The sequence below is a fragment of the Protopterus annectens genome, chromosome 3.part1, assembly GCF_019279795.1.
Source record: "Protopterus annectens isolate FY-2018-M chromosome 3.part1, PAN1.0, whole genome shotgun sequence".
Taxonomy (NCBI): Eukaryota; Metazoa; Chordata; order Ceratodontiformes; family Protopteridae; genus Protopterus; species Protopterus annectens.
The window spans coordinates 127,989,732-128,007,255 of NC_056732.1; the positions used below are offsets into that span (position 1 = coordinate 127,989,732).

Genomic DNA, 17,524 nt, shown 5'->3' on the forward strand with positions numbered 1-17,524 from the left:
GCATTCAGTATATATTTTGTCCTTTTGTTAGTTTTCCGGGAAGTGGTACCTCATTGGAGTGGCTTCAGAATGCAACTACCTGAGGGAGTATAACCACCAGACAGAAGCAACAGCCATGGTGGTATCCCAGATGCCAGTCGAGAACAATCATGCTGTCAGCACCTTCAGGAAGCTGTAGGTATTTCTGAATGTTGTAAACAGGTCTGCTACTATAATGTAAACAGAGATTACAGACTATTCTTTCTCTGCCTTTTAGAGTAGTGACTCATTAATGCACAGTGTATATAAAACTGCATTCAGTAACACGTGAAGTATGTCTAACTTTGAAAAAAAATATAAGACAGATGAATTGCTTAGAGAAACTGCATCAAACCTGTTTGGTACACAAATAATAAATTACATAAAAAACAACAACAATCTGCTGAAAATGTTTTCTGTGTACAACATCAAACTAAAATAAAGGCCCACTCAAATGTAATCATGTGCAATAAGGTGGAATATTCTATTCCCAAAAGATATGGTATAGCCTGTCTACCATCACTGCTTAGCTTGATGTTTCTTATTTATGTATTTTAATGTGTTGCATCACATTAATGAATGCTTAATCTCCCAGCAGTCACTATTCAAGTCCACAGCACTGGCAGGTCCTACCCAAGTCGACTAGCATCTAATTATGAAAGGGGCACTACAAGCTCACGTGAGCATCAGCTAACTTTCAAACTCAAGTATGAGGTCAGCCAAACAGCTGCACACACTAACTACAATTGCTTGCATGCTCATGGGCTAGGTATGTCCGGAAGGGGAGTGAGGAGGGGGTTTAAGTTTAAGGAGGAGCAACGGGATTTTAGGTTTAGTGAGCGATCAGGGATGTTAGGGTTAGGGTCTGGGTGGGAGTTTTTGTGGTTAGGATCAGAGTTATGGTAGGGCTAGATATTATGATGAGGTCGGGCATTGGGGGGGATGCTTATCTAATGGAAACTGAGTTAGTGTACTTGCCAAAATGAGTGAATGTCAGTGAGGAAGTGTACTGCAAGCAAATGGCATGAGAGTACTTGAAGCAGACCCACTATGAAAGCATTAAATTGAAGTATCCATTTCTTCTTTCTGCAAAAAGAATAACATTAAAAAAGAAAGGATGTAATGCTTCTTCCTCAGCACTGCTCCTCAGACTTTTACCTGTCATCTTGTAGTAGCCCTTCCAAAACAAACTGAAGACCCTGCCCCACACACATTTCAACTTATTACCAACAGTTCTAGAACAGTTTCATTCTTTTACACGCAGATATATAAGAATACCTTTCAGCAGGGTTTCTGCTTTCACTACAAGACTATAGCTATTTCATCATTTGTTCAAAATATGTCTAAACTTTAATATGTATTGGTTCAAATTCTGAACACTTCTGTAGTACCTCACCTCAAAACTTATTGCAGTAGGACTTTCCATTCCTTTCTGATAAGGTCATTTTCACTGTAGCTCTGTAAAGCTGACCTCATTGCTACCAATACAGATGTCGAAGTGTATACCCACCCACCCTTAGATATGAGCTGCCCCTCAAAGAATCAGTGGCTTTAGCCTGTAGGTGAAGTTGCATTTGTGTGTATCTTTATGCCCAGAGGTAAGGAATATGTGACAATTTTGACTTTAATCGAGGCTACACATGAAACTAAGGAATTTTCTACCAGACAGTGGACTGATTTTACCAACTAGAATGAAACGCATTCTCATGTACTGCCTTACCAACTAAGTCCTTGGGTGTACACACTTACATAAACTGGCCATGCATTATTCCCGACACACTACCACAGACACCCAACCAGTCGAATGAAAATTCTGATATAAAGCAAACACCTCAGCTCCTTACATCACTGATCCTTTGAATTTTAACAGCAACTATGACCTCATTAACCAACCTAATAAAAAGCCATTTTATCTACACACACATGCTGCAAAACCAGGTATGTATACATAATGGAAAACTGAATCATTATTCCTCGGCCTTCTTAAATGGTGTTAGTATGGGGCAAAGGACAAAGAATATATACTTTAGGCCTAGCAAACTTATCAAGGATACTTCATCCATACGATAAAATATGAGGGCAGCACACCAGTTTTAAACATTGCTGAGTTACATCACTTAGCTCACCAGCATATGTTCCAGCTGGCTTGCGTTCTGTACAGAATTTATATGTCCCAGTCTGTATCTGTGTGGGTTTCCACTGGAAGCTCCATTTTTTACCCACATCCTAAAGACAAGATGATATATCAAAGTGATGATTCTCTGAACTGTACATAGGCTTGTTGTGTAGCATATGTGTGTGTGTGTGTGTGTGTGTGTGTGTGTGGGTGGGTGGGGGGGGGGTTGGAAATTGTATCCTACAATGGACTGACATGTTGCTCAAGATTAGTTTTATGCCTTATACCTCTGCATGCCAGGAGAAGTTCCAAATACCTATGACCCTGAATAGGAAATTAATGAATACTAAGCCACACATATACTCAGTTTAATTTCTCCAAATTTTGTGTTTTAAATACCATAACAAGAATAGACCACATTCCTAAGTCAAGGTATGATCAAAGTTCATGAAATTGATTTTGTCATTTTTTTTTAGCCAACTGTGCGCTCCTCAGCAGCCACAATGTGTCCAGAATGGACTCCTCCTGTAGTTTATACTGGGTTATGTGTATTGGTAGCATATTTAAGTACAGCTGTAATTTCTTTCTTATTCGTAAGTACTAGGCTTGCTGCCCTTGCAGACCATTTTAAATTTAGTCAGTTTCCCTTTTTGTGCTCAAAATAACCTCTCCCATTTGGTTATAGATATGTTTTTTTATTAGTCCTGTTTTCCTGTTACTCTTGGAGCTGTATGGGATCTTTCTTGCACACAGTTTTTGTTTCTGCTTACAAATTCTGGTATTTTATGACTCTGTCTCTGTATGTAAGACATTGTAATTACTGTTTGTAGAAATTTCAATGCTCAACACTGCTTTTTTCATGGATTACTCTGTTTTTTTTGCATTTATTTTTTGCATTGCTGGTAATGGCTAATCACTTCATTATTCTTTGTAATGTGGGATGTTTCATGTTTCACATGCTTCTCAGCTATTCTATATTGTAGTGTCTACACAATTCCCAGTGCAACAGCCTTGCCACATTATATGTCTTTCAGTATACAGACCCACTACCATGAGTGTATTGCACCAGCAATGGGATGTGCGACTGTTTCCAGTTCTTTACAGAACCTGCATTTGTCAGTTTATATTTTCAATGGACTTTATAAACTAAAGTGTATGTTGTTCACTATCTTGGGCTGCATTATTAACCATTCATCTTTTGCCTTCAGTTCACTTAGGTTCATAGGTTCATAGGTTCATACTAGGCTATCTGCCCGAGGGCATTTACAAGCCTCTAGCCTCGCTTTGTGGTTTACGCCACCCCCTTTAGTATGGGGAACTATACCTATTATTTTTTGTGCCTCTGTCGAGGCAGTGACACTGAGGTAATCCTGGGTATATCTGCTCTCTCCCATCCATTGTCAAGATTTCTCTTGAACAGTGTTGCAAGGTGCTCTGCCTCACATGATTTTGTTCCACAGCATACAGCACTTTGTCTTTGGGTGATGAATTCCTATCCCTCTATCCCTCCTCCCTCATAATGTTTAAAATAGGTTTTGTCTCCTGCCTAGCCCCCCTCGATGGATCTAGATTTTTTGAATTTGAGCAATATTCATCAAATGGGTTTGTATGTAGGGGCCAAGGCCTTAAAGCGCGTGTGTGTGATGAAGCCCAGAGAGCTGGTGTCAGCTGAGCTCATACAGTTTCTTCAGACATATTTTTGGTTTTGGTTTTTTTTTGAGTTTCCTTTTTTCCAGGTGCTTTTGTTGTGCCTCCAGATACATCGCTGCAAGTGTCGGGTCAGATCATTGGTCTGATGGTGATGAGAAATCATGGTCTGATGAGTGATGAGTAAGGGAGACTATATAGATGATAATCTAGATGGGCAATGTAGAATTGATTCCTAACTACTTTAGCTACATGGGTGTCGGGTGACTTTAGCTACATGGTCCCCAACCCTGGGTCCTATCAACCTGATAACCCCTCTTCTCCCTTCAGTCTTCTTGACCTATTTGGTAGCTTTAGAGTAACCTTGTTTTTTTTAGGGGTAAACTTTTTTGCATTTTTGTATGGTTATGCATTTTTGGCATTTAACTTTACCTTTTCTGGTCTGGCACCAGTTATCCTTTCTGTGAGACCCTTCCTGAAGGATATCTGTGCTGCTGTGTTTTTCTTTACTATGGCTCCCAGTTTGCAGTCATCTGCAAACTTTTAAACCCTCTAAAACTGGGACGTGTTGAAGAGGATTGGAGTAGATGCCAAAACTGTGGACTGCCCAGACTGATACCCTGTGGGACACCACTTGTGACAGCTGTCACTCCTGACATGGGCAACAGCAACTCTGACCCTGTGGGTAACATTTAACTTGTTGGTTGCTTTTAACATTTAAGATGAGTTTTTTTTAACATTTAAGCTGATGGGGTGTTGTATATGGCCTGGATTGGATCGAGGGTAGGCTGTAGGCTGAGGTAGGCTGTATCCCTCATCAATCCTTCCTCTGGCACTCTGTTTTGTTGAAAAAAAACAAAACAAAAAGGCATGATCTGGCAAAATGCCTTATGTCTTTCAAAGTCTGTCAATTCCAAAGTCCCTATGGCTTTGCAGATGAGGTATTTATAGTCCCTCTCTGTGGTCTTGAAATTTTGGTGGATAATGGGTCAAGCTATAGGGGGAGGGTGGAGGAGGCACCGCGCACCTTGGGACCAGAGTGGGGACCACAGTTGCAGTCCCTGCACTGATCCAGAGGTAAGACTTTGATGAAACTTTGCTGCTACACAGCTGTCCTAGCTGTGGGTTTTGAGTTCTCTGGAGACAGCCTGGAGACACATCAGGGTCCCATGGATGCTGTGTTTTTTTTGGGAGAAGGAGTGGGGCTCATTTGGCTCTTGCAGATGTTTGGGGGCTCTTTGTTGTTGGTATAGATATCTTATTGGGGGGGGGGGGGGAGGTTGCACTGCACTGAACCTGTCAGCAGCTATGTTGGCAAGGAATGTCTGTAGGATCATCATTTTTTCTATTTTGGACTAGTAGTGTTCTGATTCTTCCTAGGTTTCCTTATATTCTTAATAAAGGCTAGAAGGCCTTATTGATTTCTTTTTTTTTCTTTAGCTATTTTATTCTCTTTTTTTTTTTTTGATGAGAGCTTTTTTTTTTACTTATTTAGATTATTTGTCTTACCTTTTACTTATTTTTCCTCTATCTTGTTTGCTTGCTATCTTTGTTGTTGTAGAGTTTATTTATGGCTGGGGTCCACAGGACTTTGCTGGCTCTTGGCTTTGGTTGGGCTTGCTTTGTGTTGTAGCATGATATCCATGCAGTCCTGCAGGTGCTGGTAGAAGGCATTTGTAAAATTATGTGATTCAGGCACTTGTTTTCCGATTCCAGTCCTTTTTTAGGAGACCACACTAGGGAGACTAAGTTTTAGAGTGGTGTTCTTTGTTGAGAAAGTTTTTTTTTTGGTTCTTTTTATTTCAGAGTGGGGTGGATTATTTCAGATTAGTTTACTTCTCCTTAACCATTCCTGTGTCAAATCTTAGTCAACATGAGGATGTTCCAGAAGATTTCTGTACTTTATTTATGGACTTTCCAATGTTCCTTCTCATCTGATAATTTTCCTTATGTTCTTTCTTTTATTTTATGGTATTTTCAGTTGCAGTCTGATTTTTTTCCACTTCTGGTTTGATTTCCATTCTCACATTATTCTGAAATGCTTCTGCTAAACTAAGCACAGACTTTCTCCTAATGCTTTAAAAATGTCACTGTGTTTGGATCTGTTAAGGTCAGCAAACGTATATGCAGTCCATGATTATATGATCTATATATGTAGTCAGTTTTGGGGAGGCTCATATATCCTTCTGAGCAAGGAATATATAATTTTGTTATAATCTATTTTTTATGTATCAATTGATAAGCATGAAGCATTTTTCTTGTTTTCATGTCCAGCTGCTTCAATAATTTTTGGCATCAGTCAATCACAACAAAGGGGTAAGTAAACAGGAACAGCAAACTGATTTACAGCTTGGACTTTATTCCTAGATGTCAGGGCAGGTTTCAATATCAGATTTACTCTTCTGAAGTATTCCTTAATGAGCTTTATTCTCATTTGTTCATGTTTTATTGTTGGCCCTTCACCTATTCCGAAATATTTATAAATTCCCTCCTGCTCAAGTTCTTTTATATCATATTCCTGTCTCAGGTCGATATTTTCTTGTTACGTTTGCACATTTATCAAGACCAAATGTTATTCTTATATCATCCAAGAAATTTTAACCATTTGTAGTTATGCTTTCAGCTCCTTACCTGATGAACTAAACAATTTTAAATCATCCACACATGCACATGAGATGTCTTTGGTTGGTTTCTGGGAGTTAAACTGTAACCAAAACCATAACCTAATCAGTTAAGTAAACAGCTTAATGGGTTAAGGGCAAGAAAAAACAACAGCAATAATAAAGAATCACCCTGGAATACCCTCCTTTGAATTATTATCTCTAAGATAGTAATTTGCCCTTTCTTATAACTTAGCTGCAAAGCATACCTCTACCTTTTAGCATAAAAATCCGGATAAAGCTTAAAATTATGTGGGGGGAAACTAATGCCCAAAAATTCAGACAGATGTTAAATATTCCTCTTATAAACTCACAATTGCTATAATAACAGGATTTGTGTGAGCATGCATTTTCTGAGGGATTATTTAGTGCAGGGGTGCCCAACCTTTTTGTCTCAGGAGCCACTTTCTGTACAGTGCAAGGGCCACTTATTATATTTGGCAAGGTTTTGGGGGGCCACGTTAACATGTCTAACATGTATCTGTCTATTTGAAAACAGTTTTGTTATAGGACATACCAAAGACCAGATAAAATGCTTTGTTGGTCCAGACTATGGCTCTAGGGCCACCTGTTGGACTCACCAGATTTAGTGGCTTTACTCTCCAGTGATTTGCCAGAATATTACAAATTTTATAAGGAACAGACCAAAAATGTTGTTTGTCTTTTGGCTTTTTCCCGGTAAGGGGTCGCCACAGTGGAACTCCGGTCCGCTAATGATTAGCAGTAGATTTTTACAAAACGCCGAGGTGCCAGCTCAACGTTCAACCTTCAACGAAGACACGCCCATTTATGCACACATGTCTTTCGAATGCTACCCAACCGCGGGGAGGACATGCAGACTCCACACAGAAGGCACTCCCAAGCCAAGCCGAGAATCGAACGGGGGAACCTCTTGCTGTGAGGTAACAATGCTACCGCTGACAGACCAAAAATACAAGGCAAAAATCTGGATGCTTGAGAGTTTTGTTGCAAAGTGCTTTGCCGCTGCTTCATAGTCACAGTAATGCAACTGATCGATCAATGTAGGGTGTATCTTAACATCTATAAGTATTCCATTATCTGTGAATATGGGATGCTGTCAGATGTGTTCTTGTAATCTATCCATGCTGTACCTAGATTCTTCCAGTTTACAATTCTTTATTATAGCATTATTTAACAACAAATGATTTGTTAATTATGACTTTCTTTGATTTTCTTTTTGTTCTATTGCTATAACTGATTTTTTCTAAATTATTTTATTTATTTATTTGTCTCTGTTTACCAGGAAAGTCAGACTGGGAAATACCCATTTTCAGTGGAGGCCCGGGGAGAAAATCTCCATTTGCTAACATTGCATTATACTAAGTTGCAGTTAAACACAGAGTAGTTACATTTCTATTTACATTTATACACAAACCACAGCTAGATTGATACATTCTAAGATTTTACATAGATGCAAGTTACTAAAGACTTGCAGATTAGTGGGTTGTACAAGCAGCAGTTATGTATACAACGTTTTTGTATTTTGGTGAGAGTTTGAGAGTATTCTGTTTAAGGAGAGTATCATGTGGTGAAAACAAAGTCTAAACCTTGTGATGAGCATCTGCAGGACCAGGATTGATTAAGATGTTGTTTTTTGTAGAGTTTTATTTGCATGGGGATAGTATTCCAGAGTTTAGCAAAGTAGTGGGAGTAGAGCGAGTCTCCTGCAATATTATTTGACTTATTTGCAAGTAATAAGAATTTGTTAATAGAACGGAGGTCCCTTGCTGTGCAGTAGGGCAGTAATAAGTTTAGTAGTGCAGGACATTTTTCTTTTTTTTCATATGACTGCTTTTATTACCTACTCTGTACTATACGGGTTGCCCACTGCAAGAAGTATGTTATACTGCTCTGTATATTTTTATGATGCATTATTTTAATCTTTATATGTATGCATGTTTATGTGGCAATTCTTGTTGTATATTTTTGCATATCATTGATTCATTTTGTAATTTGTAAGTTTAATTGTCTGTAACGTATTTGGAGCTCATCTCCCTGGGCCTCCACTGAAAACGGGCTCTTCTTGGCCCAGTGGACTTCCCTGGTCATCAAACTGAAATAAATAAATAAATACATTTTTATACCAACTTTTTCAGGCTTTATCCCTTTTTATCATGACTTTTTTGTTTCTTTTGTCAGCCATGGTATGAGGCTGGAATTTACTCATTTATTATATACTGGTGCTAGATTATTTAGGGTCAGTAAGAATATGTTATTAAAGTATTCTAAAGCAGTACCTAGTGGCATTGTTCTAAGTATATTCCAGTTATATTGTTTTAATGTTTCATTGAAACTATCTTTTCTAAAATTGGTTGTATTTTGTATTTGATTATAAATAACATGTTTATCTAGGCTATGGTGAATTCTAAGGACATATGTTGGTATGTGGTCACTTATGCTATCTGAAAGACAGCCTACTTTTGCCAGTCTGCCTGGTTTGCTTGTAAGAATCCAATGTAATGTTGAGTGTCTCCCTGAAGTTTTGTTGATTCTAGTAGTTATGATTATCAATTGTCTGAAGTTGTACACGATTATGGTTTCAGTGGGGGCAGTGGAATTTATGAACTACAAGTCTATATTGAAGTCTCCAAGTATTATAGTTTCATGGTTAATTTGTTGGGATATCCAATACAGGATGCTTTCAGCAGTATCAGTGTTATTTCCTGGTGGAATACAAATTACTGTTAAACATATAGTTTTCCTGTTGCTGATTTTTAGGAGTGTTATTAGAAGTTCAGCATTGTTAAATTTGGTTATTTCTGTGGAAGTAAGGTGATGGTTAGGGAATGTTTACAGATGACTGCTACACCACCTGCATGCTTGTTTTGTCTATAATACCCTAGTATATTGTATCCTGGGGGATGATGTAATTGTCCTTTATTTCTTTTTTAACCAGGTTTCAGTAGATATGACTACATCAGGAATATATGTGGAAAGGTAGGCATGAATGTCATGGATTTTATTGCACATACATCTTAGGTTCATATATAGTAAGTGAGTTTGGTTCTGTTTTTTGTTGAGATGTATTAGGTGACTGGTTTATTTTGGGGATGGAAGTGATGGTTTTATGAACAGTGAGAGCTAGGTTGGGATGAATATTTCCACTATTTTTTTGAATTGATATTTTACAGAGGGAAGATTGTGGCCAGTTATAATTTGGTATTGGTTTGGTATTTGATTGTAAATTTGGATACTTAGTTTTGAGATATTTATAGATAAATAAGTCTGATATGGTTTGTTTGTAGAGATAGGGTGTTATGGAGAAAGACAGGCTGAGTAGACCTTGATATTCTTTGTGAGGATTGTTTGAACTCCTAAGTATTTCAAGAAGGTGGATTTGATAACTGGTGATGAAGGCTAGTAGAGTGAGGAGGACTAATAAAATAATCTGAGTTAGGAGCATCTTATTTAACTTGGGTTTTATCTTTGTTGTAAATTAGGACTGGAAAATGTCAGGAGGGTACAGGGTTAGTTGTAGAGGTGTAATTTCATAGCTGCTCACTATCTTGCACTGCCTGTATCTTTCATTATCAATCGCTCTGTCTCTGAATCTAAAGTCTCATCTATCTGGAAGCAATTCTGTACCCTACCCATTCACAAAGGGGGTAACTCCTCTGGAATCTCAAATTCCAGACCTATTGCTATTCTCTCCCCTCTCTCCAAAGTCTTAGAGAAATGCATATACATGCAAGTTACACAACACCTCTTACAGGAAAAAATAATCACTCCTACACAGCATGGTTTCTGACCAAAACATAGCACCACTACTGCTCTTCTCTCCTTCCTTAACACTATTTCTTTAGCCAGAGATGAACACAAACTTATCTCCTGTCTATTCCTTGATCTCTCAAAGGCCTTTGATACTGTTTCTCACTCTCTGTTACTGAACAAATTGTCTGATCTTAATTTCTCCCCTGATACTATTGCATGGTTCTCTAGCTATCTCACAGACAGGCTGCAATCAGTCAGATGGCACTCTGCATTATCTACTCCCGTTTTAGTAAAAATGGGTGTCCCTCAAGGACCCATTCTCGGGCCACTACTTTTTAATATCTTTACCAACTTACTCTATTCCTCCTGCCCACATTCTTCCATAGTCCAATATGCTGATGACTCTACAGTTATAACCATAGCTAATTCTCCCTCTGAACTCTTATCTGCCACCCAGTCTTCCTTTAATTTAGTAGAAACATGGCTCTCTAACAATCAGCTCATCTTCAACCCTAAAAAAACAAAATTACTACTCTTTCTCCCCAAAACAGTTAACCATATCAAATCTTCCTTTTCTATAATATCACTTAACAATACCCCTATTGCAGTTGAATTAAGCACAAAACTCCTTGGTGTTACCATTGATGATCAGCTAAAATTCGATCATCACATTAATAATTGTATCATGAAAACTCATCAGAAATTAGGATTCCTATATAGAAACTAAAAACTTCTCACCCATGAAGCTAGAATCACACTTACATATGCTTACCTTCTACCCTGCTTAACATACTGCTCCCAAATTCTCACTAACTAAACTCCTCTCTACTAACCAAGTTTGAGGCAACATACCATAACATAGCTAGATCTGCTGCTCAACAAACCTATAAATCCCATCACTGTCTATCCCTGAAAGACTTAAACTGGGTTGAACTACCCCACCTTCTCCTGCTCTTACAGTTCCAAACCATAAACTCAGTTTTGTATCAGCCAGCCTACTGTCCAGCCCTGTTTTCTCTCATCTCTCACTATCCCCCTACAAGAAATCTCAGGAGCTCATCTATTAAATATTTTTAAACCCAAAACTAAATCAGGTCAAAGTACATACAGCTATCATCCTTCTATAGCCTGGAATAAACTCCCTGTTGAAATCAGAAATCTAAAGCATCCCAAACAATTTAGGTTGGACTTAAGAGTATTTCAAACAACAATGGATCTGCCATTGCTGTTATCCTCCCTGAATACAACCATCTAACTAACATACCTCTTGAGATCCAATCTCTATGGTCTCCCCTTTCACCTACCTCAACTTCCTTTATCCCAATACTTCCTTTCTTTCCCTGCCTCCTATCATCTCTACACTTTCCTTTATTCTACTCCTTCCTTCTTCCTCCCTCCTATTATCCCTGTTATCCCTACACTTTCATCTTCCTTACCTTCCCTGCAATAACCTCCTTAGACATTACTACTGTTTTAGTAACTTAAATAATTTTTTGCATCTCTGATGTTTCTTTTTATTTTTGACCTTATTAATGTCAAGTATGCACAGTCTAGTCTTGAATCACCATATTGAGTTTCTACCTTGTTAGTATAACTGTGATTTTTTGTTTGTTTATATTACTACAGAGCTTTTCTCCCTGGGACTCTGCTGAAAAAGGGGTCTGGCTCAGTCAGACATTCCCAGTCAACAAATGTAAAATAAAATAAATAAATAAAATTAAAGTGGGCAAGGATTAAGACATTTTGAGAGAGTCTTGTGTAGCAAACTAGAGTGGTTGTTACTACTGAGAGAAATTCTATTGATTGCTTTTCTTTTGGAAGGAACTGATGGTATTAGTTTGAGGAAAATGTGGGTGGTGCTATGGAAGTATAAATGTAGAGTAAGATGTAGTGGGTGGGAATTGGGGGTAGGGTAGGGTAGTGGAGTGAGCCCGAATGTTAGTGAGGGTAAATGAAGCTGGTTGAAAACTTGGTAAAGAGACAGAGGAAAAAGAAAAAAAATCAGAGACTGAACTTAAACAGCCACAAGTATGCAATGAGAGATAAGTAAAAGGAACAATGCAGTTTAAAAGGCCTCTGCACTAGTAGATGAAAGTCTTGATTTAGTTGCTTTAGGATACAGTTTTAGTAGAAGAGTTAGTCCAGTATCACCTTAACCTGACTAATGGTGATAATGTTGACTGTTTGATCAACTGTGTAATGTAAGGAAGTTTCTGTCAACTTGGAAATGCAAATTCCAAAGGCTACCCCAACCTCCACAGATCAACAAAACAATGAGAAAAAGTAAGAAAGAATGTTTGAGTGCAGTTCTGGAAAAATACTGTCTCAGAACTAAATGTGGTTACACAACAAAAAAAATAAACTTAAAGAAGGAAGACAGTGGACTACTAAAAATAATAAAGGGAGCACATTAAAGGATAAAGGACCAATAGGACTGCGTGGTCTAAGAAAATGGAGCTATTATAGTGGACAAAGTTCTTTGTTTTAGGCTGCCATAATATTTGTAATTTACATAAAATATAGCCCACAGACTGGTGTTAAAACTGCAGACTTCACTGTTACATGCATATCTATTTGCTTGCAGGGACACTTTTATAGCAAAATCAAAACACACTAACGAGACAGTTGAGTGGACTGAGTCAGTCTTGACTGTGCACAGATACTAACTGCTGAAAGTGATTTAATAACTGTTTCAGTCAAGGAGAAATGAGAAAGGGGGTATGTAGTTTCACTAAAGAAAGACAGGGGGATATAAGTTATGGGAATAGCAAGGCTAGAATAAATGAAGAAAATATAAGAGAAAGAAATAGTTTTAGTAAGAGCAGTCTGAGTAAATGTCAGTGTATGTTAGGAAGTAGAGAGTAAAAGCTGACCAGCGGGATGTCAGTGGAGGAGGGTTTACAGACTATAACGCTATTGCTTACAAACTAGGACACTAAAGCACTTGTCTTTAACTAGTCACTATGCAGGCTTAAATACACGCAGGCTTAAATACACGCAGAAGACTGGATACCCCTATCACTTACTTAAAGCACAAGGGCAGAGGTGGTACACAGTGTGCCCTAAATAAATGGTGGGTTGATTGAGTGGACTCAGGCTGCCTATTGGATGAGCCTGCTGTGTGTATGCTTTAGGGATGTTTCCAGTGAACCCTCTAACTCCCTTACACCTTGCTAGAGAGAGAGAGAGAGAGGGAAGGAAGGAAGGAATAAAATGACTACAAACTCTGTCTTTATCAGTTCTAGTACATAAATTATTTTAAGCATTATTTTGTTCCAGTGTATAATCTGTACACTTTTGGAAGAAGAGTTATTGGTCTACAGTTCTTAGAATAACATGGCATGCAGATTCACTCTAAAGGAAGACAATTGTTTATCCTGTCATTAACCAGGTTGATATGTGTTCAGGATATGCAAAAAAAAAATGTTCATTATTCTCACTGTTGCAGTAGCCTTTAAGCTTTATGGGGTTGCAGCCTGCCTGCCAGTGGTTGTACTCTGGGTAGAATACAACCTATATGGCCTAAAGGATACTGTAGCACTGAGGAGGTGATACATCTGCTGTTATGGTAATGCAACTTACACACTGTACTATGTTCGTCGTTCTCATTGCTGTAGTAGCCTTTGACTATTTGGGTTGCATCCTGGGCAGGATACAACCCAAATGGACTAAAGGATACTACAACAGTGAGGAAATTAGCATAAACTGTTATGGCAAGTAGATAGTGGGTCTGGACCCAGGTTTCCCAGTAAGGATATTTTCTTAATTTTTGTCTCATTTTCTCTGGCTGTTACTTCATCCCACTTCATATTCTCTACATTATCACTCCTTCCTGTTTCTTTTAATTCTTACATCTATTTGGCATCTTTATGTTCAACATAGTGTTCATAAATAATTCATACAAATGTGCCTATTTCTTCTGTTTTGGTGGTGTCTTTCTTTTTACTTTGTCTCATAGTTCTGCATAAAAACTTTGTGGGTCACTCAATGTTATCAGTGACGACAATTCACTAGAGAGCGATTTTGTTTCTGTATTCTTGTAACAACACTTTTATCTTAATTGCTTTATTGTTTTCTCTATTTCAATGCTTCGGCTGTGATGTTTTACTTGTTCCCTTCTCTTTCTTTCTTTTCCATTGCTAATCTACATTATTGTGGTAACACTTTATCCATTATTATTTTATTTATTTTATTTTTACATTTGTTTACGAGGAAAGTCTGACTGGATCTGTGCCCATTTTCAGCGGAGGCCTAGGGTAAAAAGCTCTGAAGCCCATCAACAAGATTACAAATTCATATTGATTACAAAGGTGATCACAACAACAAAGAAATATAATTTTGTGTATACATGAAAAATAACCAATAATGTTAGAACACATTTCATAAAGGCTTTAGCAGTAGATACAGTCATAGTTTCTTAAAAGAGAAAGGGTACAGTAAAAATGGAATGAAAGAATATTTCATTGCTAAGGTATACTGAAGGAAAGGTAGAAAGGAGGTTAAAACGCGAGAGGTAGTAGGATGGGCCATGAGAAAGTACAGCAAATCCCGCTATAAGAGAATAGTAACAAGTACAAAGATGTCGAGCAGCATGGGCAGATCCAGCTGTTGGACAGATGTTCGTTCAGTCGAGACTTGAAGGAAGAGTAATGATGTATTAGTCTGACTGATTCTATAATATTATTCCAGGATTTGGCAACGCAGTGGGAGTACAGACTAGCCCCATTTGATCTCTGAGGTTTGTAAGTAGCTAGTAGATGCTTGTAAGAGCAACATAGGTCATGAGATGGAATATAATGTTGAAGTAATACTGAGGTTGTTTGTGAAAATGAGGAATTGTACAGTATTTTGTGTGTTAACAGTTGATTAAAAGTCAGCAGGTGGGGTAGTTTGAGCTAATTAAGAGTTTTAAGAGCAGAGCAGTGGAGAGAATAGAGGGACTGACCAGTGGCAAATGTAACTATTTTGTTATAGCACTGAGTTTTATTTTAAGGGAAGAGTGAGGATTTGTTAGAATAGGGGAAGCGTATAGAAGTGAGGGTAAGAGATAAGTGGTGGCAACAGCTGGTGATGACTTTTTGACCCTATACAGCATCCCAGTTTTTTTACATTGTTATTGATATGCAGGTCAAACTTAAGATCATTGTCAGCTGTTGCATCCAACAGCTTTGTGTGAGCTACAACATCAACTGTAGTATTGTTAAGAGAAGTAATTGTAAAGTTAGAGCTATCGGGGATTTATTTGGGTAAAAATAGCAGATGTTTTTGGGGACTGAGTAGGAGATGTTTCTTGGTGAGTCAGGACTCAATGGAATTGAATACATCTTGATTTATATTTTGAAGATGGGTAAGACTGTTAGAAGAGCAGATTAAAGTAGACTTGTTGGCATATTGCATAAGGTCTGCTTGTTTAGTGGAGGTATGAAGATGATTAATAAAAATGTTGAAGAGGAGTGGACCCAGTACTGAGCCTTGAGGTATCCCAGTGCTGACTGGTAAATAAGGAGAGAAATTGGAATTTCATTTGACTGATTGATATCTGTCAGAGAGAGAACTGGTGAACCACTGCAAGGTAGTTTCTGTTAAACCAAGAAGGGGTAGCTGGGACAAGAGTTTGGGGTGGGAGACAGTGTCAAAAGCTTTAGACAGATCTAGAAATAGAGAAGAAACAAAGTTTGTTGCATCACAACCTTTATTTAATGTGTCAGTGAAGGATAGTAGAGCAGTGGCTGTGTTGGATAGGAGAAAGAAGATTATTGTCAAGCAAGTATTGAAGAAATTGTTTGTGGATACATTTCTCCAGAATTTTGGCTAGAGGAGAGAGAATATAAATAGGCCTATAGTTAGATATGTCTGTGGAGGTGCCACCTTTGTGAAGAGGAAGGATGATGACCTTTTCCCGCAGGGTGGGGACATAGGCTTCCATGATGGATCTATTAATGAGTATGGGAAATAGGTAAGTTATTGAGTCAGCTGCCATTCTTAGATATTCATTAGGAAGATTATCAGCAGAGGGGGAATAAGATTTGAGTTTGCTGAGCAGGGACTTAAAGGAAGTGAGTACTGGTTGTAGAGAGAATGTGGACAGGCAGCTAGTAGGAGGATGAGAGAAAGAGGAGGGTGATGCTGGACAGTAATATATCCTATTTATTTCTCATATATCACATGAATTTCTCTTACATCACGAGTTTCTCTTAATTGCCTGGATTACTGTGTTCATCTGTTGTACCAGTTTTCTAACATTTTGGGTCTTATTTATTTTCTGTAATCTGTTGTTCATCTATTTTAATTTGTTTAGTCATATGTATTAAATCAAGCTGGTCTTTCTTTACATTATTTTCTTCTTTACCAAGAGCATCTTCTTTTCTCTCTGTTAAAAAAGTTCCAGCATCATTCTGCAACATATGCAATTGTGCTTCACCTGCTACTCCTCTTTATGGGGGAGACACGGACCCATCACAATGCAAAATTATCTCCATCAGTGTAATCCACTGTTTCCTGCTCCTTCCCTTGTTGGGCAACTTCAACTGGACTTTCATGTGAGTCTTCTACAGGAGACTCCAAAATATCACCCTTTGACAATTCTCTTCAGATGCATCCACCTCACCAGCTGCTTCTCTATTTGGGGACCCAATGGTCCTTCATATTGCAACACTGCTTTTATTTGAGTTTCCACACTAAACCCTTCATTTCACAAATGCTCCATCATGTCAGTTTCTATTTGTTTAATTTCTACATCAGATATCTTTTTTTTTCTACGGTCCTGTTTTACAATCTGATTTTTTTTGTATTGTGAAATTTTCCATATCCAGGTGCCATTGCCTGTATTTCTCTTCAAATAGTTTTTGTGGACTACTATTTCCTTCTACTATGGAGGGGTCACCCTCCCCCCAAGCCTGGCCTAGCCCTGTATCCCTTAAGTGGAGTACTATTTGCTACAGTTACAAAAAAGAACATAGACGAAAATTTGTGAATGAGCTGTTGGGATTTGTGGTGGGCTTAAGATTCCTTTATATATGATCATGTAGATGATTTAGTTGTAATTGCTAATGGTAGGGGGTAGGTAAAAGAAGTAATATGATGATAGAGGTGCATATTAGGAAAATAGGGTTGAAAATTAATGTAAATATAAGGGTTTTTGAGATGTTATTAAGATAAAATTTTATTTTTCTAGACTGGAGATAAGTTTATCAGGATTAAAATTTGCTAAAATTGATCATGTACATCATCATCTTCTTTTGGCTGTTCCCGTTAGGGGTCGCCACAGCGGATCATCTGTTTCCATTTCTTCCTGTCCTCTGCATCTTACTCTGTCACACCAACCACCTGCATGTCCTCTCTCACCACATCC

General features: G+C 38.1%; 1 protein-coding gene across 1 annotated transcript in view; it reads left to right on the forward strand.

The window, feature by feature from the left end:
- The window catches only part of C8G (complement C8 gamma chain), a 161,802-nt gene that overhangs the window by 22,356 nt on the left and 121,922 nt on the right, over positions 1-17,524 (forward strand). Inside the window, exon 2 of the mRNA XM_044066653.1 lies at positions 32-174. Coding sequence (XP_043922588.1) covers positions 32-174 — 143 coding nt within the window. The remainder of the gene's footprint in view (positions 1-31; positions 175-17,524) is intronic.